General features: G+C 34.6%; 3 protein-coding genes across 5 annotated transcripts; 2 read left to right on the top strand and 1 right to left on the bottom strand.

The window, feature by feature from the left end:
* Window positions 1-1,047: 1,047 nt before the first annotated feature.
* On the bottom strand, window positions 1,048-5,143 carry LOC126701262 (uncharacterized). Its single transcript, XM_050399381.1, has 5 exons — window positions 4,983-5,143; window positions 4,277-4,437; window positions 3,623-3,674; window positions 2,366-2,432; window positions 1,048-1,394 (listed from the first exon to the last, which is right to left on the bottom strand). The coding sequence occupies exons 2-5, from the start codon at window positions 4,430-4,432 to the stop codon at window positions 1,304-1,306; spliced, it is 366 nt and encodes a 121-aa protein (XP_050255338.1). The 5' UTR covers window positions 4,433-4,437; window positions 4,983-5,143; the 3' UTR covers window positions 1,048-1,303.
* Window positions 5,144-6,866: 1,723 nt separating this feature from the next.
* Window positions 6,867-10,434, top strand: LOC126701261 (dolichol-phosphate mannose synthase subunit 3-like). 2 transcript variants are annotated; one of them, XM_050399379.1, is made up of 4 exons: window positions 6,867-7,176; window positions 7,779-7,914; window positions 8,017-8,124; window positions 10,112-10,434. In XM_050399379.1, exons 2-4 carry the CDS (start codon window positions 7,816-7,818, stop codon window positions 10,169-10,171), a joined length of 267 nt encoding a protein of 88 aa, XP_050255336.1. In that variant the 5' UTR covers window positions 6,867-7,176; window positions 7,779-7,815; the 3' UTR covers window positions 10,172-10,434. The 2 variants fall into 2 exon arrangements, with proteins under 2 accessions (XP_050255336.1, XP_050255337.1); XM_050399380.1 differs by having other exon boundaries at window positions 6,868-7,100.
* A 2,409-nt stretch (window positions 10,435-12,843) lies between these two features.
* On the top strand, window positions 12,844-20,002 carry LOC126701260 (uncharacterized). Of its 2 annotated transcripts, XM_050399377.1 has the most exons (7): window positions 12,855-14,613; window positions 15,729-15,784; window positions 16,965-17,234; window positions 17,324-17,560; window positions 18,116-18,235; window positions 18,477-18,605; window positions 19,571-20,002. In XM_050399377.1, the coding sequence occupies exons 1-7, from the start codon at window positions 13,002-13,004 to the stop codon at window positions 19,589-19,591; spliced, it is 2,445 nt and encodes an 814-aa protein (XP_050255334.1). In that variant the 5' UTR covers window positions 12,855-13,001; the 3' UTR covers window positions 19,592-20,002. The 2 variants fall into 2 exon arrangements, with proteins under 2 accessions (XP_050255335.1, XP_050255334.1); XM_050399378.1 differs by lacking the exons at window positions 18,116-18,235; window positions 18,477-18,605; window positions 19,571-20,002 and having other exon boundaries at window positions 12,844-14,613; window positions 17,311-17,535.
* The last annotated feature ends 4,645 nt before the right edge of the window (window positions 20,003-24,647 follow it).

The raw sequence follows: 24,647 nt of genomic DNA, 5'->3' as shown, positions 1-24,647 counted from the left end.
ATTTTATTCCCTTACTTTATCAATTCCTCTCTCTTTCACCGGGTTTTGGGTTTTGGGTTTTTGTTTTTATTTGGGTTTTGAGATATATTATTTTATTGTGTAAAAATATTATTTTAATGTGTTATATTGTAAAATAAAAGTTGGGATACCGAGAATATTGTAAAATGATATGGTATAATTGATAAAGTAACTTTTTAGGATGGTAAAATAAAATAATATAGAATTTTGAAATGTGAATGCCATAAGAGAAGTTGCTGGGTCGGCCACAGGAAGAAGTTGGTGCAAAATCTTGAAAAAACTATCCAATTTGAGTGTCTGACATGCTAAAGTCTAATCCCCATTAAATTAGCACCCACTATTGTCTGTTTCCAGTGAAAGAATAGGGAAATTATGATGTACTTCCGGAGTACCATAAATGCGTACTCCCTCCTCTCACATGAATGGTGAGTCACACTAATTAAATTCATGGTTGGACCCACCCATTTATGCAAGAAGGAAGAGTATGCATTTATAGTACTCCGGGAGTATCTAATAATTTTCCGGAAGAATAACCTCAAACTAAAAGCAGCACCATGTTCCAAACCTTATTGTTTTCAGATTCTGTAATATGCAGTAGGCAGTATTAAACTTGTGTCTTCTGCTGATACATCCTTGGATCATTCCAACCGCATCTTGCGTCATTTTGAGCTGAAATTAGTCGTATCTTTTAACGAGACAAGCAAGATGCTTCTACCATGCTCCATCCAGGTTCCAAGTATTGATGTGAAGCTGCTTGTCCTTTTTGGTTACTCATGATTTATTGAGAAAATTACTCGTACGAATGTGAATTTCAGGTTCATTGGCATATTTTAACCAAGCACTATCATATTTTTCTCATTTATTGATTGAAATGGAAGAGGTGAAGAGCAGCTTCCCATAACTACAAATTGTAGCAATGAATGCACAATTAACTACCTTATCAATGATTAATCTCCCACCCCTATTGTAGCTATTGAATTATAAAAATAAAAAAACTCACATGTCAAGCATGTTGGTTACAAAGGTTAATTAAGTTATTAATAAGCCTATAATAAGTAACTCCATTATCAACCTCATCAAACGATCTATACTTCTACCACCAATGGTAAAGTTTTGTCCCAAAATCTCTTGGCAGCAATGAGCCAATAACAATCATTGTTGACAAATATCTCATACAACTCTAAATAATACTCATTTGTCCTTTTGGGCAATGTCTATATGATACTTAAAAACGAAGAGTAACAACAAGCTCAAATGGCAGCTCATAATAAGTTTATTTCCCCACTCAGAGCCTCTTCGTTTTAGAATCACTTTTCAATAGTATCATCCCAGAAAGCTTGTTGAGCTCATATAGCAATCCAACTGAGAACAGGAAACTGCATCCGAAATATAAGATCACAAAAAATGTCATTATTATATAAAATCTCAAGACACTTGAAAGATAAAAGTGAGCAATCAATTGATTGGATCCAAAATTATATATTTTCTATTATTAAAAAGTCTTGTTTTTTTTTTTTTTTTTATAAGTAATAAGTTATATTGATATAAAAAAGGAACACCCTAGTACACAGGGAGTGAACAAGGTATAAGAAATCAAATACATGTTCCATTGCAAATCAAATACTTACATGTTAAAAAGTCTTGTAAATCTGCCGGTCAAAAAGTTTCTACAGTTCCATTGCAATTGCATTGCCATTGGGCCCAAAAATTATTATAAAAAAAATAAATAAATAAAAGAAAAAGAAAGAAAGATTATAGTTCAATTGAGGATCCTATCCCAAACTACCACTCCAACTTGTTTTAATACAGTATATACATGCCCTAATTTTTTCCAATTCACATACCATGGATATTATATTTATAAGGAATTGATTATCTCTATGTCCAATACATTCATAATGAGTCCTGTTTTTCAATCTCCAGAAAGAAAAATGAATCTTTCTATTATGCATACAAATGCATGTAAATCGCATAAGTGGGAGCCTTGTGAACTAGTTACAACCTACGACAAATACAACACATATAAATTGTGATTATGACAATCGCCAATCAATACTTTTCCTAGTCATTTAAACATTGATTTTACTTCTTCGCAAGGGCTCTTTCATTCTTTTTGAAAATAACTTAAGTCTTCATGATACATTTGTGGCCTTAGTGTCTGTTGATGCCCCATTCCAAACAACTTGACAATCGTTAATGGCACTTTACCAGAAAGATTTCTAACAAATACAGAAGTCATTTCAAACTAACTGGTGTTGCTAATGCTTTCAACTATATCCCTTGTAGCATGCACTCATGTGAACTACAGAAAAAAAGTAATAAAATTCAAATCATTATTATTGCATACCATGTCGTTATACAAACTCGATGGACCGTGCTAGCAGCAATCAGAGCCACTGCTTCTGCTATTATGACTGCAAAAGAGATGTAAACAATACTGCTTCAAAAAAATAATGTAGCAATTTATGAGAAGCCTACAATCACAATCGTTTTACACAATGAAACTTAAATAGGAAGCCTAGAGTTCCAATGTCCCCTTGAATCTTTACTTGATTATTAAAGTTGCGAAAAGCCAAAGTCCTATATGTTTCTGAAGCTATTAAGTACACAAATACAGCATTTTCAATCATAAAATCCCTATAATTTTCATCTTCCATTTCAGAAGACATCCAGTTGCTACTGAATGTCAATGTGCAATGCATATTAGAAAAAAGACCATTAATTACAAATCAATATGTTTTTTATTGGTAAATTGAACACACTTGGTGGGTTTTGAATCCATGACTCACCCTCCACCTTGCCCTTACAACAAAAAAGTTGCTATTTGAGATAGAGCTCATTCTTAACTACAAAATCAATATTAAAAAGGGATGACAACACTGGTTGTCAGCCTTTTTCAGCTATGGACAAATTTTAATCCTGCAACATGTATCCTCTATTTGCTTTCCTCTTTTTATAAAGTGGGTCAAACTTGAAAACCCTAATATAAAAGCATTTCATCCTTTTGAAAAATCTTAGTAGTCTATATCTCTTCTTCTTCTTCTTTAACACCCCGCCCAACCCCCCAAAAAAAAAAAAAAAAAAAAAAATCCTCCATAAGAAACATTTGCATTTAATGACAATGAAGGCTCTTATTTAGCCTTAATGCAAGTGCACAAAAGTTAATAGGATGGTGAAGGCGGACTAAATGAGCGTCACAAATGCTCATGCTAAACATAAACATAAGAGAGTGAGCTTGGTTTCATTGACCAGATAGGTAGACCTATGCACAAAGGCGCTTAAAAGCAAGCTTATGGATGGTGGCCTCACTGTGTATATACAAGCATTAAAAATTGGCGTCTAATCGAGCTGTGGGCTTCGCAGATTTGGTAACACCACGCAAGCAGACAAGCATGGGTGATGCTCCACAGATGAGCAGATTAAGATCCTTACTTGAGCAATGCCATGTGCACTGCACATAATGCCTTTGATTGGAGACAATATAGTGTAAAGAGTAGGAATACTGAAAAGAGTTTTAATCTATATCGTTCAGATGGACTTTAATAATATTCTTTTTAATAACAATAAGTAAGCAAACAAAATATGAATCTAAAGGCACACTCACCAGCACCCCACCCAGTCCTCATGCCACATGTTTCCTGGAAATTTCCAATGAACTGCAAGAAAAGCACCAATCAAATGCAAATAAAGATGTTCCACCAATTGTACGAGTCATGCACCATAAAGGATAAAACCAAATGCAATCTTAGCTTGTCGATTTGTGGCAGATTATAAAGAAACCGCTTTTCTGACTTGTATATATTTTGTGTATGTGAAGTCCCCCACCCCCCCTTCTTTACATATTTTAATTACTCATGACAGAAGAAGCTTCAGGTTCGAAATGCAAAAATGCTGTGAACTACACAGAATAATTCTTATGTAATAACATGTACAAGATGCTGCATTACAGCTATTCTCAGAGAGATACATTAAGAAAGATACACATCATAACATAAAATATATTCGGAATTGCAGAAAAAAGCACTACAAAATAATTATGTGAATGGTGGAAAGCACCATGTTAACATTGATAAAAGTGAATGAATTTCCCTTTTTCTCTTGAGATTATATAAAGTTGGTTTCATTTGGATATTAGTATACTACCATATTATACTATATAATAGAAGAAACAATAAACGTGGCACGAGAGAGACTCACATATCAATGTGATTGTCACACAAGAAAATTAAAACATCAATGCAAAGCTATTAGAACTCACTGTCAGCAGCACAAGAAATATAAGAGAACTGGTGAACCCCCCGAGTATGGTGAATAGCTCCGACGATGCTAACTTCCCTCTATACACTTCTTGAAGCGAGAGGATGACTATGAATAGAAGAAAAGAATAAAGCATGGAACTCCCTGGCCCTGCCATCGACACTTCAAGTTGCAAAGACAAGTAAAAAAAAAAAAAAAAATCAGACATACATTGGAAAGAACAATCCAAAATTTCACAAACAACAAATCCCATTAAAATAAAAACACCAAATAGAAAATAAAACCAACATTAGTCTATTTGGCAACAATTTTTATTTTTCTTATAGCTTTTTGGCTTTTGCAGCAAATAAGAATATAATCTTTTAACAAAAAAAGCTACATTCAAATGCATATTAAGAGCCAAAGACACGAAATTGAAATACAAATGGACACAGATTTGAGAAGCATTATGCAATATTTTTTTTCACATTCAAAATCAAAAAGGCACGCCTAAATCTGATTGAGAGAGAGAGAAAAAAACAATTGTAGTCATCCTAAATTTGACTGCGATAATAGATTTACTGGATTCATCAAATCATAGTAAAAATTCATTTACCCTAATTATTTACTTGATCTAAAGATCCAACACACTCATTTATTTTTTCTTCCTATTCGATTCTTCAATTCGTAAATTGAGAGAGAGAGAGAGAGAGAGAGAGAGAGAGTACCTGAGACTCGTAGCAAGCTTAGCTGTAGATCCCCTTCTCTTCCAACTACCAAGTTGAAAGTCCGTTCGTTTCGTCAGTCAGACTAAGTACTAGGGTACTCCCCGACCCGACTCGCCCCAGGCCGCGACTTTAATAATAAGAAGGCTGTTTCGACATTATAGCAATCTGCTAGGGGCAAACCCGTCTTTTTCGTAAAAACAAATTGACTAATATAACTTACACTACAGACACTGTCACAATATCTTTGCAACAAATCATTTTTAAGATAAAAAATAGAAAACGTCCCCTCAAAAAATATATATATATAAAAAAAATAGAATTCAGAATTTTTTTTCTAAATAACCTTAAATATCAAATAATTTCATTAATTGTAACGTTTCAAAACAATGTGAAAAACTAGTATCTCGAGTTCCAAGATAAAACTCGAGTTTCTAAGTCTCGATTTGTAAGCGGTAGCATTTAAGGTGGAAAAATATCCACATGGAACTCGAGTTTCACCGTTTTATTTTTTCCTAAGCGTTCTTCTTCCCTGCGTTTTATTTTTTCATTCTTCTTCTTCGTTCTTCAACACTGTAGATCTGAAGACCAGATCATCCAATCACTCACTCAGCGTTCAATCGTCAAATCAACTAGATTGGCTCACCTAGCATTCAATCGTCCAATCGACCATATCGTCTCTTCGTTCTTCCTTTGTTCTTCAAAGCTCTAGATCGTGCCTCTTCAGATCTGTTCTTCCTCTATTCTTCTTCAGATCTTATGTTCTTCAAGTACAAAAATTGAGTCTTAAAGACTCGGTTTTGCTTTTTGGAACTCGAGTCTCTAACACTTGAGATCTATGTGGCATCATACTACCAACTCACCAAGTGAGAATCGAGTCTTTAACCCTTGAGTTTTAGATTGAAATCGAGTCTATAAAACTCGAGATGCTAGTTTGTTATATTCTTTCAAATACATCTTAACTTATGATATTATTTCTTCTCACTATTTTAGTCTGCACATTCTCTCATAGAATTCGCAACAAATCTTAGATAACACGTTATTGGTGACAACTGATAGTATACCACCTAAGATTCATTGTAAAAATATTGTGAAAGTGTTGTGGAAACAACATCATTTATAGATAGAAATTAGACAAAATTGCAATTTGAACCTTATAGTTTGGGATAATTTTGAAATTTTATTGACTGTCTCTTAAAATTTCAAAATTTAAATTCATACCCTAAAATTTATTTATAGTTTTGATTCTTTTGAAGTTTGAACCCTATTAGAGCATCCGTAGCAAATGTTCCAAAAATTATGTCATTTTACCACATCAAATGCCTACTTTATTATTTTACCACATCATTTTACAACATCTCATTTATCAGATGTTTTATAATTCAATTATATACATTAAAATAATATTTACTACACATTAAAATAATATTTACTACTCATCAACACAATAAACAAACAACAAATAATATACCACATATCTTCCGTATCGTGGCAAACTGTTCAATGTTGCAAAAAAAAAAAACAATATCCCACATCTGCTAAATGGGCTAAAATTGAGTTTAGTGTGGGATATGTGCCAAATATTTAGCATTTGGCACATATTCCACATCTAGTGTGGGTGCTGTCAAGAAAGATATTATTTTCACTCCATTGTAATTTACATGAATTATCAATTTGGGACAATTTTAATATTTCTACAAGTTTCAAATTTTAGATCATAAAATAAAACTACATTACAGACAACTCTTTTTTTTTTTAATGGTTTACAGACAACTCTTTAGAACTTAAGTGCAAATAATGTAGAGGTACGGATGTAAATTTTAAAACTTTAAGCACAGAATCAAAATTACTCGGGTGTAACTTGCAATTTTTTTTAGGAACTTAAATTGCAATTAACTAGTAAGAAAAATTTTCTCTCTTCAACTCTCTCTCTCTCTTTGATATTCTGTCTCAAATTGGGGGCATAGCGGTTCTTTTACCGATTGTCCAATCTCTCTCTCTCTCTCTCTCTCTCTGTGGCCGATATTGGTCGTTGATTCAGTCCAACTCCACACCACATTCCAATCCCGATTTCAAAGCTTAATAGCTAATACCAGACGGCGCCGAATTCTTTTCACAAAGATAAATACCTCTTTTGCTTCTTCTTTTTTTCCTTGGAACTTGGAACCCAATTCTTTTCAAGGTTGCTTCAGTTCAGGTATAGCTGACTCCTGACTTTTTGTTATGATTGTTGCATTGTATTTGTGGGTATGTAATTTAACAACAAAACAACTTTTTAAGATATGAATTGTGTTTTGTCCTTAGATATATGTTCAATGAGATACTATCTTGTACTGCTTATGCTCAAGGAAATTAGTTAAAAGAATTGAAATTCACACTTTTCTTCTCTATAAATACAGTTTGAGCTAAAACCCTTAAACTGAAATAATGCCTTAACCATTAGTTTGGGTTAAGAGTTTCATTTTCTCTATAAGCCCTATTCTGAATGATGGATTGCAACTTCAGAACTAGGATGACAAGACACAGTACAGGTACAACACGCTGACACGAGTAATTTCTGAAAAATTATAACATGACATAATAGGTACGACACCCCAAACGTAGTTTCCGTGCTTCTATGTGACATAATGTAATACATAGGCACTTGGCATCTTGGGTTACCTATCTATGTAACACATAAGCTGATATGGCTATCAAACTTAAAACATATATTCACCTGCCCTGTTTTTCATAAATTATGGAAATATGCAATTTTTTTTTTTTTTTTTTCCATTTACTGTATGGTATTGTTTCATATAGGGAGGAATTAAGAAGCATTGTCTAATTGAACATCCATATGAAGCACATTGTGAAGCTTCTGATATTGCTGGTGGCAGTATCTGCCTTTTGGATCGTTCTTCTTGAGACCGTGGTCCCATGTTCTTATGCTTGGTTGGTGAGAATTTCATCCTTTATGATCTGTCTAGTGGCTGAAGGCATGTGGTATTTCTCACCTTTGCTTAGTTTTGATTATATGTCTCATCTTGTTACTTTCCAGTTGCCGGTATATTTCATTGTGTCACTTGGGTGCTATGGTCTTTTGATGGTTGGGGTTGGTCTGATGCAATTTCCAACATGTCCTCAGGAAGCAGTGTTGCTACAAAAGGTTCTCAATCCTTTTCCCTAGTAAATTATTTGACTTTTTGTTATTAGTAAATTTATGTCAGTCAATTATATTTGTGCAAGAAACAAAACCTCATGTGAATGTAATGACTGCTTAATGTTTAAAAAAAAAAACTCATGGGCAATAGTGCACTTTAATGGTCATCTATATAGCTAGATGATTTCCACCTTTCTTTGGGCATAGTATCTGAAATATCTTTGATGAATTGGATTTCCAAATTCATTAAGACTGTCCAGACTGTTGGAAAAGAAATCTAATGTGCCTTCTCCCAAATTTCTTTGTGGTTGCAATTGTTCAAAAGGTAGGACTACACTGTATGTACTTGACTTTCAATTTATACAGTCCCCACCAATGGATATTAAGTTCCTAGAGAGTCTTGTTGTATTTGAATATGCTTTGCTTTGAATGCCGATGCTGTGATTATCAGACCATAAAATTCAAGGCATACTTTCCAACCATGTTCTTTTCTTTGGACTGGTTAAGCAAATAATGGTCGGCAGTGTGGATACCGATGTGTTAATAGTATTTACTATGATATAATTCCATTATACATTAAGAAAACCCTTATATTGTTTTCAATGATGATTTTTTCTATATAACTTAAATAATTATGGTTATTTTATTATGAAAATTTTAAAATTTTGGCAACAACCTTTCCACTATTCTCCACTTCCAATACTCTTTTTCCTCTCCCCTTCCTGGAAATAGCTCTCATTCTCTCTCTTGTAATTGGCTAGTTGTTTTTTCTTTGATTGTCTAAGGAAATTTTTATTTGTGTATATACACTGCATGTGTCAAGAGCTAGCTTAAATAGTGGAACCGTGGAAGATTTGCATTAGAATAATTTTTTTTTTATAAGTAATATGCATTAAAATCTTAAATGTCTTCTAATTGTTAATTTCTAGTTTTTACTTAGCAAACAATCTGATCTAATTTAGCCTACCTATTTAATTTTATCTATAATGTCAAACTCTTGTCTGTTTACAGAATCACATGGCACAGAAGTTACAATCCTCATCAACAAAGTCATTTTTTTCCATTTAAATAGTATTTAGAATTTTCTCTTTTTGTATTGGCTGATGTTTCCAATTATTCAAAATCTATGTTTATTGTAAAAATCCTAAAAGAGCTATTACAAAATTGTGGAAATAATTGAGGAAAAAAAATTTTGATATTGGGGGGAAGAGGATTCTTCTTTTTGGGGGAAGGATAAGCCTTTTTGGAGGGGTAAAGGAGGCAATTGCCCCTCCTTACCCATTTTCAAGTGGAAAAAAAAAGCTCTCTTAGTCAATTTGAACGAGGCTATCAAAGTTGAGTTTATTTTTTCTCCTTGCAGTGAACCAGCTCAATTGCCCTGGTTTTTGTTCTGTTATGTTTCCCTGATACTTAATTGGCTTACTTACTGACTTATAAGTGACTCTAAAGCGTGTTGGATCACTATGTTGTGGAACATAAGTGTGTCAAGCTTAGGATTTTACATTACTTAAACTGTGGATCTCTAGCATTGTTAGGATTTTTGGTCAGAGGATAAGGCAACAAAGTGATGGTTAGGATTTCTAGTTTGAAAACTAATCAAAGTGTATCCTAATGTTTGTCCGTATCAAGATTTGAAAAATGTGCTGTTCAGTAATATATCTCTAATGCTACGTGTATTTGGTGATGGATTTAACTATTTTGTATAGTCTTAGTTTCTTGGTCCATAATAATGCTCTTTTAATTGTAATATTTGAAAAATAGAATTTGGAACCGACTGGATTCTTATCATTATCTGTGCACAACTCAGCATTTTCACCCATTTTCACCCCTGGGCAGAAACTCTTTTCTTTTGTTCTGTGTTCTCTGTCACTCTACCCTTAATTTTCTCCTATTATATTTGTGCAATATATTAGGTGGAATGGCACTTGTATTGGGTTAAATCTGTTCTAGGAAGTTCCGGTTTGCATAACCATCGTAAATTCTTTTTGCACAGGACATTGTAGAGGCCAAAGAATTCTTGAAGCAAAGAGGAATTGATGTGGACTATGATTGAAGGCTCTCTCTTATGGCGCTTTTGAAGAACCAAGGTGATTTTAAGACAGTTTCAATTCTATATGATCACAGCTTGAGGTACAAATTGGATGATAAGTTGTGGGGGAGTGTTGAATTCAATGAGGTAGAGTTTGCTTACAGCTCTCTAAAATTGGTTCGGTATTTGAAACTATAGATGCAGAATATGTTGGATGAGCATATGTAAAAGTATTATAACTTGCATATGATGTTCATTAAAGAGAAATTTATGACGAATTTGTTTTACTTGTTTCGGTAAAGAAGAAAATGGTGGACATTATTAGTTGTGACCCACTGATATGGGCATCATCAAAGAATAAGTTGCTCTGTTCAACAAGTAGCTGGAATCTAATGAGATGGACTCATGAGACCTCATAGCATCCACACATGCTGTGAGAGAAGTCTCATTAAATCGTCTCATAAGATATTTTTTCCTCTTGAGGACCTGCTGAAGTAGTATGTGATCTAAGATCCAACACACTCAAATTTGTTAATTTCTTTTACGCTCCGTTTGTTTCGATATAAAATATTTTCAGGAAAATATTTTCAAATTTTACCGTTTTTGTTTTAAAGTAAAATATTTGGCTAAAAGTAAAATATTTTCAGTCAATTAAAACAACTAAGGCAAACAAGTGCAAAATCTTTAACTCTTGAAATATTGGTAAAATATTTTACATTTGCACTCTCAATCCTTCCAATACACACATCTGCCTCTTTCTCCCTCTCATGCTCTCTCAATCTTGCACCCACAAATCTAGTCCACCATTAATCCTTCTCTCCCACCCACCATTGGCTCCACCTTCTTCAACATTACTTATCACTGGCTCAACCCTTCGTTGGCGCCACCCATCATCGGCTCCACTTGAGTTTCTGTTTTTTGTTTTTGTTATTCTTAATTGTTGTTATCAACTCCACCGATTCTTGGCCACCTATATAGTCGTTGGCTCATCAATAGGTTCTTAGTTTTGGGGGTTCTTTTTAGCTTTTATTGTCGTGTGGTTTACAGATTTGGGTTTTTGGATGGTTTATGGGTCATGGGTGGTTGGGTTTGTGAGTGGTGGTGGATGGCTAGGATGGTTTGTGGGTCATCGTGGTGGCTAGGTTGAGGGTTGCGATGGGTAGCTGAAATAGTTTATGGGTTATGGTGGGTAGCTGAAATGGTTTATGGGTTGTGGTGGTGGCTATATTGTGGTGGCTATGTTGTGGGTTGTAGTGGTGGTTGTGTTGTGGTTGTGGTTAAGTTGTGGTGGTGGCTGTGTTGTGGGTTTGAGTGGTTAGTGGATGTGGGTTTAAGTGGTTAGTGGAGAGTTGTGGTGATGGCTGTGTTGTGGGTTTAAGTGGTCAGTGGAGTAGTGGTGGTTGAGATTGTGCCAATATGGTGGTGGTTGCCTGGATTTGATTAATCGTGAGATTATGATTTTTTTTTTTTTTTTTTCATTTTACCATGAAATAAATATTTGCAACTAATTTCTTGCCATTTATGTAGACAACCAAACACAGTAAAATGAAAATATTTTCAATAACATTTGAAAATATTTTACATCAAAACATACGGAGTGTTAATTCAATTGATTTCATATATTTTCACGTAAATCAAATTATGAGAGAGAGAGAGAGACTATATTTATAATCAAACCTCAGATTTGTAGTTGTCCCCTTTAAGATAGATGATAGATTCCCTTCTCTTTTAACACTTCCTTAATTAGACTTTTTACTACTTGTTACTCTCAAGGTCCGATTTGGCCATTTTTGAAACCTTAAAAACTCATAATTACTAGGTTGTTTTCATATTACACAAAATGTTGGAGAGAGAGAAACTATATTTACAATCAAACCTCAGACTTGTAGTTGTCCCCCTTAAGATAGATGATAGATCCCCTTCTCTTTTAACACTTCCTTAGACTTTTACGACTTGTTACTCTCGATATCTGATTTGGCCATTTTTGAAACCTTAAAAACCCATATTAAGTAGGTTGTTTTGATATTACACAAAATGTTGGAGGTAAAGATTCTTTTAAACATTATATAGGGATTGTGATGAAAAAAAAAAAAAGTAGTGCGCACAATGTGTTTTAAACACTGTAAGATTACACTGAAAATGAAAACTTTTAAAGTGTTTTTAACGAAGAGAATGGGCATTTGCCCCTAATTTACAAATTATGTAGCAAAATACTCATATTTTGAAATTATATAGCAAAATGTACTTATTTTTGAAACTCGATTTTAACAAAATCAGGTTACAAGTGAAACTTGACATTAGCAATGTTGAGTTCTATGCATATTTTGCTCGACATTGCTAATATCAAGCTCCACTTAAAAATATACATATAACTCGATTTTAAAGATATCAAATTTTACACATAAGATATCAAATTTTACACATAACTCAATTTTGTTAAAATAAAATTTAAAAAACATGAGTATTTTGTTAAATAATTTCAAAACATTAACATTTTATTGCATAATTTATAAATTAAGGACAAATACCAATTTTTCCGTATTTTTTTAGTGTATTTGGGAATTGCCTGTAATAAACTATCTCCTGTGCTCACTCCAATCCACGTTTCAACTTTAAAAAACAATGTGTTTTACTGTTTTTTAACAAAATTTTTAATTTTAGAGGACACAACCACTTTCAAATCAAAATTTTTTCTCTTTCGTTACCAAAACGTTGCGTTCAATTTATCAAAAAAAAGAAAAAAAAAAACGTTGCGTTCAAGAAGAAGGAAGTTAAACAACGGAACGGAGCGCCATGTAACGAAAAACAAAAACATTGAAACTGGTTTTTGAATAATAATAATAATATTTGGGTGATGGAGATAGAGTCGCCGGAGTGCCCGGTGTGCCTCCAGAACTACGACGGCGACACCGTAATCCCCCGCGTACTCGCTTGTGGTCACACCGCCTGCGAAGCCTGCCTCCTAAACCTTCCCCAACGGTATTCTCACACCATTCGCTGCCCCGAATGTAACCAACTTGTCAACTACCCTTCACAAGGCCCCACCGCTCTCCCCAAAAACATCGACCTCCTCCGCCTCACCGGAAATTCCCATAAGCCCGATAAAACTCCTCCGAATTACGACCCTTGCCATTCCCAATCCCACCATTTCTTGCCTCACTTCTGGTCTCACGAGTTCTTCTCTGTCTGGAAACAATGGGTTCTACCCAACGATGCTGTTTTGATTGAAGGAGAAGGAGAGGAAGCTGAGATGATTCGTGTTGGCTTTTATGAGAACCAAAGGGTGAGTGTTTTACGCCTTGTTTCTTTACATGATGATGATGATGATGATTCTTCTGTGTTTCGTTATAGCTATGTTGTGAAGGTTATGAATTGTTTGAGTGGGATGAGAGAGGAGGAGAGAGAGGAACTGGGTTTGATTCTGAGAGCTCAGAAGAAGTTTGTGTGTGAAGTTTTTGGCTTGTGGGGTGATTTGGAAGGTGGGTTTTTGAGTTTAGTGTGTGAGAGGCAGAATGGGAGTTTGTTGGAGAAATTTGGTGATTTGGGAGATAGGTTTTTTGGTGAAGATGAAGAGGGTTTGAGTAAAGATGGGATTTCTGGTTTTGCGATGATCGGTGCGGGAATTTGTGAGGCTGTGATTACTTTGCATTTTGAAGGATTGGTTATTGGGTGTTTGGATCTTTCGTGCTTTAGTTTTGATGATTTTGGTCGTGTTTGTGTTGATTTGAGTGCGGTATTGGTGGCTGGAAGGAAGCTTCGAAAGCATGTTGTGGAAGCTGTTTCTGGTAAGTTAAGAATTGATGACAATGAGATGGGAGTGATTTTCAGTGGTTTATTGAAAAATGAGGCTCTTTTGAGCCCTCAGCTTTTGCTTGAGTTGTTGCAGAAAGAGGGGATTGCTGTGGAATGTGGAAGTTCAAGATGTTCGGTTGATTGTAGCTCGGATGTTTGGTCATTAGCTTGTGTGCTAATGAGGCTTCTTATTGGAAAAACATTCACTGAGGAGACTTTGGAAATATGTGAAGAAAAAGGTTCTGATTATTCTACTTTGTATACGGGTTGGGCGGAGAAAGTTCGTTCTTTATTGGAAACTAACTTGGGTTCAGAATATGCTTCATTGAATCAGATTCTCTGCAAATGTTTGAATTTTGATCAGGGAAGTCGCCCGCTTGCAACTGATGTGTGGAGATGCATAAGGGAGTTGTTAATCAAACCTAAGTTTGATATCACAGGTGGTTTTAAGCGGGAAATTAAGGAGAATAACTTATATCATTGCTTGATTTTTGGGAAGCTGTGTCAGTTGCCCATTGAAAGTGCAGAAAAACAGGGAGAAGATGGTGGAACAGATTTTGATCAAGTTGATAAAAGGGTTGACAAAAGCTTTGTTGAAGGCCTCTCTGAGGGAGTGATCAAATGTAAAGATCTTCAGGGCCATCTTGATTGTATTACAGAATTAGCAGTTGGAGGTATGATTCCAAATATGGTGTGATGTCAATAATTGTTTACTATACTAAATAATAATCCATGCATGGCCATTTGGTTATTTAGGTGTAAGACCGTCAAAATGCCAAACTTGAAGATTAAGATGTCTACTAATGAGAATTGTTTAAACCTTATCATGATCCAGCTCTCTTTGATTGGGCACATATGAACAGCTTGTAACTTGTAAGTTGGCCAATGAGCTATAGCTCAACTGGCACTTCCTCCTCCCATCATAATTGCATGGAGGTCAGGTTGTGGGTTCAAGACCCACTGAGTGCATGTAGAATTTATCAATAATATAATTGAAAAAAAAAAACAAAACTGAGGCTTGTAAGTTGGAGATTATGCTCTGTTCTTTATTGATTATTATGTATTCAGAGCTTTGAAACTTCTATGGTATTCACTGTCACATGGCTTCGTATGCAAGCTGTGAGATTGGTTTTTGAGCATAATCAGAATATTCTTCTTTTAACCCATATAAATATTCCTATTAAAGTGTAGAAATTCTGATTTGCAGTTTGCACAACTTTTATGCTCCCCAAGATGAAGGAACATGATTAAAATAAAATGTTGTTACCCCACAGCCCATGGGGTAACAATCGACTGGGGACCACACATTAGAAATGGAGGTCACTAGTTCAAGTCTCCTCTTGTTCCTCCCCTTATATAAAAAATATAATACGTTTTTGGGGAGCTTTGGTTCTTTTAGCTTATGAGTATGTTGCTTTCAAATGCCAATTAGCTCTAGCTTAAATGGCACTTCCTCTTCCAATAAGAATGGTTGGAGGGTAACGTCATGAGTTGAAAACCCATTGGCTGAGTGCGTAACTTTTCTTATTAGTAAGATACATTCGGATCCTTTCTTGGGGGATTTCACCTGCAATGCAGAGCTTATGGTTGACTGATATTGCTCATCATCGTTTAGTTATTGCAATGGGTTTTGAACCCATGATCTCACCCTCCACCTTAATCCTATAAGGGAAGGAAGTGGCAATTAAACTAGAACTCATTGGCTATTGGGTGTGTGTAACTTACATTGTTTTAAATTTTTTTAAAAGGCATATTGCTTTCAAATGACAGCGTTTCTTTTTTCTTGTAGGGGGTTTCCTGTTTAGCTCCTCATTTGATAAAACTGTTCAAGTTTGGTCATTGCAGGTACACACTCTAAAGTCACAATTTATTGGAGTTATATGTTTTACAACTAGTTCAATTAGTAAGGAGTTAAGTAATTTAATGCCAACAAAATATGAAGAGGAATATGTTAAGCAATTCAATTTTTCACAAGTCTTTTGCTTCCATCATTGCTGATGATAATTTCAAACTGATGAAGTGCACCAATCTGAGTAGTTTCAACTTACATCTTCTATTGAGCAAATTTTTTGAAATGCCTTAGACATGCACAATTTCACATCCCTCTGTGTAGTTGATTCAGTTAGTATAACTCTATAAAAGAAAATTTTTAAGAAAATGATGTATAAAAGTAATGCATGAAGCATGCACACCTTAATTGTTATGTTTGTATACTTGCATGCTGTGATATATTCATGCACACACAAGTGTATTGATAGGCATATTGCCTCTCCAGAATGTAAGAGGGAGTTGCTATCTGGGATATCAGAACAGAACAGTGTAGCTTTTAGGACCAGCCAATGGCGTTTAGGCCAAATGGCACTTCACTTCCAACCCCTCCCCCTCCCCATAGGTACAGGATGGTGGATGAGGGTATGGGAGTGAATTCCCTTGGATGAGTGAGTATTTACCTAGCAAAAAATGTGACTTTTATAACCATTCTTTCCTGGATAGTTTTTTGTAGTACCAGAATGGGCCTGAACCTGGCCAAAAGCCTTAATACATCAGTGTTGATTGCTTTTTTATTTATAATTTGAAAGATTGCTTGAACATTTCAGTGAGATCCTTTTGCAGTGAGTTGCAATTGTTGTCATTAGCTTTTTGGAAACCTTGTATAATAGCAGGATTACATGTAGTAAAGATTGATAAAGATTGCTTGTAGTAATGATAATTTATTCTGTATTGTTCTGCATTCTTAACAATCATCCCTGAAATGTATTAGTAAGCCTTGTTGTGTGTACCTGTTTGCTGTCATCTATAGTATGCATATTGTTCCACTACAGCATTTGTAATTTTGCATTAGCATGATTAGAACACTGAAGATAGATAGAAACTGATTGTATGATGTCATAAAGTTTCCTTGAAGATAATCTGAAGGTCTAGCGATTTACTCTCATTTTATTTATTTATTTTGCTTATTTTTGGGATCATATGGTTTCTCTGATAACCCTTTCCAATTAGTTTCTTTGGTGCTTATATCATGCAGGACTTCTCTCACGCACACACTTTTAGAGGTCATGAGCATAGAGTCACGGCTCTAGTTTATGTGGATGAAGAACAGCTGTGCATAAGTGGTGATAATAGTGGTGGCATATTTGTTTGGGCCATTAGGGTCCCTTTTGGGCAAGATCCTATAAAGAAATGGTATGAAGAGAAAGATTGGCGCTATAGTGGTATCCATGCCCTGACTATTTCAGGAAATGGCTATCTCTATACAGGCAGTGGAGACAAATCAATAAAAGCATGGTCATTGAAGGTAATTGCTATTATTATCACAGTGATGTTATTTTTTCTCACATATTTTCCAATTTTATGGATGATACATAGACTAGATTTTTTTCCCAGGATGGGGCACTTTATTGCACAATGAATGGACATAAATCAGTAGTTTCCACTCTAGCAGTATGTGATGGGGTTCTTTACAGCGGCAGCTGGGATGGAACTATTCGATTATGGAGTCTTAATGATCATAGTGCATTGGCGGTTTTGGGGGAGGACATGCCTGGAAATGTGACATCTGTCTTGTCCCTTACTGCTGATGGGGATATGCTCATTGCATCTTTTGAAAATGGATGTATCAAGGTATTATATTCTTTTACCTTGCTTGAGCTTGGTTCAATTAGTCAAGGGGTTTTGACACCACTTAGATGTGAAATGATAAGATACTCTCAAGTTAGTGATATTAATAGCCTGCCAAACTATTTTAAAAAAAAATGCCGAAAATAATTTTGTCATGTTAGGTTGAGCATTTACCATTATGTGAATGCAAGAGCAGAATTCCTTCCATTTATCAACATCCTGAGCCTTATTATTTATACTATATGTATATATATATATATTGAAACTGCTTTGCACACATTCAAAAGAAGGCAGCCTCATTTAAATGCTATAAGGTGTTCAAAATCATAGCTGAACAGCGAGACAAAGTAGAAGCTTTCTTCTTTGAACTGCCCAAACAGAAATGAACAGACAGCAACTTCCTAGAACCTAAAATATAAGAAGCGTTTTGTTCATTTGGTCATGCTTAACATTCCATGCACATTTAAGTTTCAAAGCCAATTAGGATTGCCCGTTTGTTATTGTTTTTTATGATGGACTTCATTTTAAGTAACCATATACTTTTCCCACTTCTTTCAGGTCTGGAGGAATGACGTGTTAATGAAATCCATGAAATTGCATCAAGGTGCCATTTTTACTACTGGTATGGAGGGTAAATGGCTATTTACTGGAGGTTGGGACAAAATTCTCAAAGTACAGGTACACATGCAAAATATGGTATTTGTTTGTGTGTGAACAATGAGAATTAGGAAATTTTCATGTTAGCCCATTTGAAAGTTCATGCTGTATTGCTTAGTGGCTTCTGGAATGTCTTTTCAGCTCTGAATCTAATTTAAACTTCGATGAATGGATGACCCATTGTTTAGTTGATGTTTTTTCCCCTCAATTTGAGTTGTTTCCCACTTTTTATTGACTCGTTAACTGAGCTTTTGACTTGTAGGAGTTGATAGATGACGAGTTCCAAATAGATGTCACACCAACTGGATCAATCCCTTGTGGTTCTGTCGTAACAGCTTTGTTGTGTTGGCAAGGAAAGCTTATAGTTGGCTATGCTGATAGGTCTATCAAGGTATGATTCTCAATATGCTATATAAATTGGTGAGAGATTCACATCATAGGCTTCCTTTCAATCTTGGTGTGGGTGATGCTATGACGTTTGTGTGAAAATGAACCCTAATCTTCTGTTGTCATTAAGCACTTTTTGTTATGGTTGACATCACTTCCACTTGAATCTCTTTCCTTGTTTGATAAAGATACATCATATATCTGAAACTGATTTTATATACCTTCCTATTTATATTTATTCATTTCATTTGCATGCATGCTTGTTTGCCCTATTTATATTTCTGGCAGCTTGGATCCTTATACACAAGGTATTGCTTACATAATCAATCTGAACCATCCATTTTATGGGTCCCATCCAGAAGATCTTGAATTGGGGAAGTTGGGTCGCTTTTATGTGTGTATTTTTTCCTAGATGACTATACATACTAGGAATGAGTTTTTTAGAAAATGGTTAATATGTTACATTATCTGATCAAGCTCATGACATGACTGACCGGTTGAAGTTTGAACTCAACTATATACACTTTGAAGTTTTCTTGTTCTTTTTATTGCTTATGTCTGGTTTTTATTCTGCTAAAGTACAGTGGCTTTGATACAGCAGAAACAGAATCTTTCCATTTTGATTAATTATATGTTCAAAATGAAGTCTTTAGAAACTTCAACCTTCCGAAGAAAACAGGAGGGAGGGGGGATGAAGGTTTTACTAGATATGATAATAGAGATGAAAATGGCATACCTTGAGCATGTATTCTTAGTTCATATCTTCATGGTAGGAAACTGATTCATTCCACATCTAAGTTCTGATAGTTTAAGGGGAAAATAAATTAAAAAGAAAAATGTTTAAAGCTTTTTCATTCCAAGAACTTTTAGTTGATTGGTAAACATTCCAACAGCCATTCTATTGTCTTTTTACTTTTGTTTTTACTAGTATATATTAGATGCTGAGTAATAATGACTTGATTGCACCAGGTGTATTTTTATGGAAAGTGATCCTTGTGTCTCTTGGTGTGCTGCTGTTTCATTTCTTTTTATGTGGATCAAGTGCTTTGGAAGCTCCAGGCCTTAACTGCTTGTTGAATTGTGCGATGTCAAAGTTATGCTAAATTTGTGAATCCTTTCATATCACTTCAAACTTGAAAGAAGTTGCTGAAAGCTGACCGAGGGAACTGGTGTTTTTTTGGCATAATACCCTATGTTGAAATGCCACAAGCGAAATACATATTAAAAAAAAAAAAAAAAAAAAAAAAACTCATTTTGCAGATAGGATGTAAAACATAAAAATAATTGTTCATACAACACAAAATTTATGTTGAATATAATACTATAGTGTAAATACTGATGTATGCTTAAAGACTGATACCAAACTAAATTGCAAATAAGATGATTGGATATCTTTGTACATTGAGGGTTTGTTTGGTTGGATGGGTGAAAAAGTGAGAGGATAAAAAATGAGAAATAGATAGAAAAGTGAGAGGATAAAAAATATTTAGTGTAAATACTGATGTATGCTTAAAGGCTGATACCAAACTAAATTGCAAATAAGATGATTGGATATCTTTGTATATTGAGGGTTTGTTTGGTTGGAGGGGTGGAAAAGTGGAAAAATAGAAAATATTTTTGGTTTTCTCTTGTATGTTTTTGGTTGGGAGAATGGAAAAGTGGAGAGATAAAAAACTCATTTATTTGTCTGTGAAGAAAAATGAGAGTATGAAAAATAAAGTTGGTATAAATTTACTTATATGCCCCTACTATATAATATAACAAAAATAATTTTTTTTTTTTTTTTTTTTGTAATCATTAAATTATTAAAAAAAAAAAAAAAAACCCACTGTTTTATTTGACAACACGTTGACAGAAACCAAAAAAAAAAAAAAAAAAGTTTCTGTTTGATTCAACAAACAAACAAAAGAAACAGAAAAAGGAAAAAGAAAAAAAACAATAGTAACAAAAACAAACAAACTGAAACAAATGACCTTGAAAAAGACAAAAAATGAAATAGCAAAAGATTTTTTTGTCCTTATCTTTTTATCTAGTTTCCTCTTTAGTTTTCTTCCCAATTTGGGAAGAAAACATTTTGGTGGACCCGAAGAAAAAACACCCGAACCCTACCAGTTTTCCACCCATAAATATTAAATACTCTCAACCAAACATGCTAAGAAATTTTTTTCCTCCCTTGTTTTCTCTTTTTTTTTTTTTTTTTTTTTTTTTCATCCTCCCTAAAATCAGGGGTGGCTTTAGGATTTTTGTCCAAGGGATCAATAGGATTAAATCAACGCATAAGTCCAATTTTTGTTTGAGGAAAATCATGTTCATGAAGTTGAAAAGGTTTTTTTTTTTTTTTTTTTTTTTTTTTTTTTGTAAATAATATCTTCTTATTTCATCTCGATCATTAGGATGATAAAATGAAATCTTTTTTCGTTTCCCCGGGTCTGAAGGAAGATTGTTCACATTAACACAACCATGCTTAGAAGATGAATCTTGAGTAGGAGATGAATTTTGAGTAAGAGATGAATCTTGGGTAGTAGATTAATCTTGTGGCTTACGGGGTTTCCTTATTACAAATTTGTCTATAGTACTAGCAAAAGAATAAAAAATAAACTATAAGTTCATTTAACATATTTTTGCAATGCTTTAATTTGTTTACAATTCTTTAATTTATAAGTTTACAATTCTTTAAATGTTTTATATTTTTATTGTCCTTTAGTGTTAATGTGCTGACCCACTCACATAGCCAATAACCACTCCCACTCACAAGTCCCAAATTCAATCAAATAGTCAAAGTGCAAAAGACAAACTCAAAATATCAAAATAGTACAAACACTATTATAGTAACAGAAAATATTAAAAAAAAAAAAAAAAAAAAGGTCAATTTGTCAAAGACTTAATACTCAAAAAAAAAAAAAAAAAAAAAAAAGGTAAATTCCACGGACCTACCCTGAGGTTTGGCATAATACCAATCAAGTCCAAAGGATTTAAAAACTGACCAATTCAGTCCTTAAACCCAAATGGCCTATAACATCGTTACCTATTTTTAATTCTATTCCAAAACCCTCCTCTTTCTCTCATTTGTCTCCTTCAGTCTCTTTCCTCTTTTTCTCCGACTCTTAGAGCTTTCCCAGTAAACAAACAACAACAACAAGAAGAAATTGTAGAACACGTTCCCAGTAAAAAAAATAATAAATAAAAAATAAATAAAAACCTTGAATGGAACCAACAATCAAAACAAATTTTCATTTAATGAGAGTAAAACACAACAAATCAATTCATTTTGAATATTTAAATCCAAATCAACGAACCTGCCGTCAAGAACCATACCAAAAATCAACGTCAACACAAAATCAAAAACCAATCTCAACTTCAAATCCAAAACCAAACCCAACAAATCAAAACCCCAAAAAAAAAATCTTCTCAAATTCACAAAAATGTCAAACCCCAGCACAAGCAACTCACTCTTTTGATTCATGATCTCATCCACTTGCATGCAATTGCAACTCTCTAGCCTCTGCTTTCAGTGAGTGACCTATCGAGTGTGAAGGTTGGAAATGTCTAGATCACGACTTGGTCGAGACCGTGGCGGCGCGTGTGTTTGACTGTAACTGTGGAGGATGAATCAACATGAGAAATTCTAGGGGCGATAGCCATACGCCTCCGCCAATCCAAACCAAAAAACCTGCAAAATATTCAAACTAAAACCCACAAAACTCCAAAGCCAATCCACAAAAAAAACCCAAATCTTCCAACACAGATCTAACCAAAACTCACAAACCACCGCAACTCCACCACTGCGGTGCACCACAAAGACAAAGAGAGGTTAGAGAAAGGGACGAGGAAGCCATATGAAGAGAAGAGAAAGAAAAGCTCTGGGACAAAGAGAGATTTAGAGAGGTCTGACATAGAGAGAGTAAAACAAGCCCTTCCTCCCTTTTACATTGATCATAAAAACCCTTCCTCCCTATTACTGGGATCGAGTTCTTCAATTTCTTCTTCTAATATGAGTTAGAGAAAAAGAGAAGAAAGACTAAAGGAGACAGGTGAGAGAAAGAGGAGAGTTTTGGAATAGAATTAAAAATAGGTAACAGCGTTATAAGCCGTTTGGGTTTAAGGACTGAAGTGGTCAGTTTTTAAATCCTTTGGACTTGATTGGTATTATGCCAAACCTCAGGGAATTTACCCAAAAAAAAAAAAATCAAATCAAATCACTATAACACCCCCCCCCCCCTCCCACACACACAAACAGTCAAAGACTCAAAACTTAACAACAAAAATCAAAACAACAAAAATCAAAACACTATAACCACCCCCCCCCCCCCCCACACACACACAGAGTCAGAGACTCAAAAATCAACAAAAATTTCAAAAGACTATAACCCCACATGCACACACAGTGATTCAATGAAAGAGTATATCAAAAAACTATAAACACACATTCTCACAGTGAAAGAAAGAGAGAGAGAGAGCTGAAAAACCAAATCAAGTAGTAGCAGATCAAGTGGCAGTAGATTAAGTGATGGCAACAGAAAATTAGGGACAGTCCAGGCAGCGGCAGATCTTGCAGCCACGCAGTGGCAGATTGTTTGTTTGTGTGTGAAGCAGAGCTGGCCTTTTTCCTTTGAGTTTGGAGAGTGAAGAAGGATGGTGGGAGATTCTGGAGGCTACACAGCAGCAGATTCTTAAGTTTTATTTGGCCATTTTTTTATGGGTCGTATTAACGAATGCCCTTAGGGTAATGATTAACAATTTATTTTAGAAAAGTTTTGACACCACTTTTATGAAAAATAGAAAAAGTTGTCAAAACATCAATTGCTATTTTTTTTTTTCTTTTCCCATAAAAACTTTCTTTAAATGAATTATTAATCATTACCCTTATGGCATCCATTAGCATTTCCCTTTTTTTATTTATGATTTTTCAAAAATTGATTTATGGGCTTTTTATTCTGAGATTAAAGACCAAAAATTTTATGTTGGACTTTTTTTTTTTTTCAAAGTTTAAGCTAGGCTTTAAAAAAAAGGGGTCAGGTTCAAGATGAGGGTGTGCAGATTTGTGTTGCCGAGGTTCAAAATAAATTTTTTTTTTTTAAATATTATATATAAAAAAAATTTCAAGTCAGGGGTTCATTTGAACCCCCTGACTACAACGTAGCGCCTCTGCCTAAAATCCACCTAACCAAACACACCCTGAATGTAGTTTTCTAACCTTCGGAAAATGCCAGGCTTAGAAATACTCAAAAGTCACAAGGGTTCCAACTCCTCATTAATATTTAATACATTGAAGATAAAAGTCGATCATGTTGATTTTGGTGTACCATAAAGTTTAGAGACACAAAAAATTTGACATTGTTGATGCGGAGATTGTTAGTAATAGGTAAAAAAGTGATGTCAGTGATGAGTGAGAACCAGTCAAAGCTTGCCAACTTAACAAATAAACAAGTGTGAAAAAAAATTGTCAAATTTTTTGTGTATGTAGTATTACTCTTTTTTGTACGCTTACCCAACAAAATAGGTCACCAATTCAAAGTCCTATTTTTGATAGGAGTAGGACCATCAAATACTTCACTAAGGGTAAGGATTGGGTCCAATGTTCATTGCACTGGACTCATTTAGATGATAACACATAAAACAACCATCCAGATGATGACACGTGTTTTATGTCTCATCATTTAGATGGATCTGGTGCAACAGATGCTGGATGCAATCCAAGTCCCTTGAAGGGTAAGGATTGAAAGCAAGACATACCTAATTGGAACTTGGAAGTCGCATTTTTGTTAAAAGTCTTTTCTTAATACTTTCAAGTGGTCACTAAGCTCCAGTTCCAATTTCCCGTTTCCTTCATTCGTCAAAAAAAAAAAGTTTGGTAGTTGATCCACCTGTAAGCCATGGAGAAGTATGCTTGAGCTTGGTTCCATTGGCCAAGGGTTTTTGACACCACTTAGATATGAAATGATAAGATACTCTCAAGTTAGTAATATTAATACTCTCAAGACACTCGCTGACCTGTGCAGTCAATACACTCTCTTAAGGGAGGGTGAGGCAAGTTATATTACATACA

The sequence above is a fragment of the Quercus robur genome, chromosome 9, assembly GCF_932294415.1.
Source record: "Quercus robur chromosome 9, dhQueRobu3.1, whole genome shotgun sequence".
NCBI lineage: Eukaryota > Viridiplantae > Streptophyta > Magnoliopsida > Fagales > Fagaceae > Quercus > Quercus robur.
This window is presented reverse-complemented; position numbering and strand designations above follow the sequence as displayed.

Coding starts and splice junctions, on each gene's coding strand:
- LOC126701262 (XM_050399381.1), bottom strand. CDS start 4,432: ATGGCAGGGCCAGGGAGTTCCATGCTTTATTCTTTTCTTCTATTCATA. Junction 3,675..4,276: donor TATTTCTTGTGCTGCTGACA/GTGAGTTCTAAT, acceptor CTTTTCTTGCAG/TTCATTGGAAATTTCCAGGA. Junction 1,395..2,365: donor CGAGTTTGTATAACGACATG/GTATGCAATAAT, acceptor TTTCGGATGCAG/TTTCCTGTTCTCAGTTGGAT.
- LOC126701261 (XM_050399379.1), top strand. CDS start 7,816: ATGAAGCACATTGTGAAGCTTCTGATATTGCTGGTGGCAGTATCTGCC. Junction 7,915..8,016: donor CATGTTCTTATGCTTGGTTG/GTGAGAATTTCA, acceptor GTTACTTTCCAG/TTGCCGGTATATTTCATTGT. Junction 8,125..10,111: donor AAGCAGTGTTGCTACAAAAG/GTTCTCAATCCT, acceptor CTTTTTGCACAG/GACATTGTAGAGGCCAAAGA.
- LOC126701260 (XM_050399377.1), top strand. CDS start 13,002: ATGGAGATAGAGTCGCCGGAGTGCCCGGTGTGCCTCCAGAACTACGAC. Junction 14,614..15,728: donor TACAGAATTAGCAGTTGGAG/GTATGATTCCAA, acceptor TTTTTCTTGTAG/GGGGTTTCCTGTTTAGCTCC. Junction 17,235..17,323: donor TAAAAGCATGGTCATTGAAG/GTAATTGCTATT, acceptor TTTTTTTCCCAG/GATGGGGCACTTTATTGCAC.